At 64.6% G+C, this 828-nt stretch overlaps 1 protein-coding gene across 1 annotated transcript in view; it reads right to left on the bottom strand.

Moving 5' to 3' along the window:
• Positions 1 to 644, bottom strand: part of LOC104489500 (amyloid beta A4 precursor protein-binding family A member 1-like) — a gene marked incomplete at both ends in the record, with an annotated part of 2,655 nt that extends 2,011 nt beyond the window's left edge. The window contains 2 exons of the mRNA XM_010131665.1: positions 255 to 341; positions 499 to 644. Coding sequence (XP_010129967.1) covers positions 255 to 341; positions 499 to 644 — 233 coding nt within the window. The remainder of the gene's footprint in view (positions 1 to 254; positions 342 to 498) is intronic.
• Positions 645 to 828: the final 184 nt, after the last annotated feature.

The following is an 828-nucleotide window of genomic DNA, read 5'->3' as shown; positions in this document are numbered from 1 at the left end:
GGCTACGGGTTCCTCAAGCCTGGGCTCCTGGGAGCCGGTTCTGGGATCCCAGCAGCTCCCACCAGGCACCGTTTGCCTGAGAAGCCTCGTGCAGCCACGCAGAGGGCTGAGGGACGCGACACGTCTGTGCGGGACGGCCATGGAGTGACGCATCTCCTTGCCCGCAGGCCACTGGCGTGGGGGTAAAGCAGAGATCCCCAACAGGGAGGTTTCAGCACCCCAAAGCCAGGCGGGTGCTCCGGTTCCTGGTTCACCTGCGTGTCGGCCGTGAGCACCTTGATCCTCTGCGTGGAGACAAACAGCTCCACCTCGGTCATGGGCTGGGACTCCCCCTCCGGTGCCTGCGGAAGGAAGCGCCCAGGAGAGGTCACTGCTGCCGTCAGCACTCCTCGGGCTCCCTGCCCTGCAGCCAGGAGGTCCCCTGGGCAGGTCCTGAATGCAGCACCGTGCCCAGGAAGGGGCAGGCTGGTAGCAGCGATCCCCCATCCCCTCCTGCACCTTGATCCTGTCCACCGCCTCCTGGGCCTGGGCCATGCGGACGCTAGTTGGGGGGTTCCTCTCGGAGACCAGCTGTGTAGAGCCCAGGTACTTCGCCCCAAAAATCACACCGTCCAGCAGATCCTCCGGGTCACAGGGGCCTGGAACTGAGGCATCAGGAGGGACTAAGCAGGGGCTGGTCCCCCCACCTCTGAAAACTGGGGGAACCAACTCCTACTGCCTGTGAGCTGCACTCCTGCACGAGGCAAAGCAACTCAGCGCATGGGAGACAAGCTCCTGGCATCGCTGGGGACCAACTCTGCACCTAAGGTGGCTTTCCTCTTCCCCTGG

This window comes from Buceros rhinoceros, unplaced genomic scaffold, assembly GCF_000710305.1.
Source record: "Buceros rhinoceros silvestris isolate BGI_N320 unplaced genomic scaffold, ASM71030v1 scaffold27432, whole genome shotgun sequence".
NCBI classification, from domain to species: Eukaryota; Metazoa; Chordata; class Aves; order Bucerotiformes; family Bucerotidae; genus Buceros; species Buceros rhinoceros.
The sequence above is the reverse complement of the archived record's forward strand: the minus strand, read 5'-3'. Positions and strand labels throughout refer to the sequence as shown.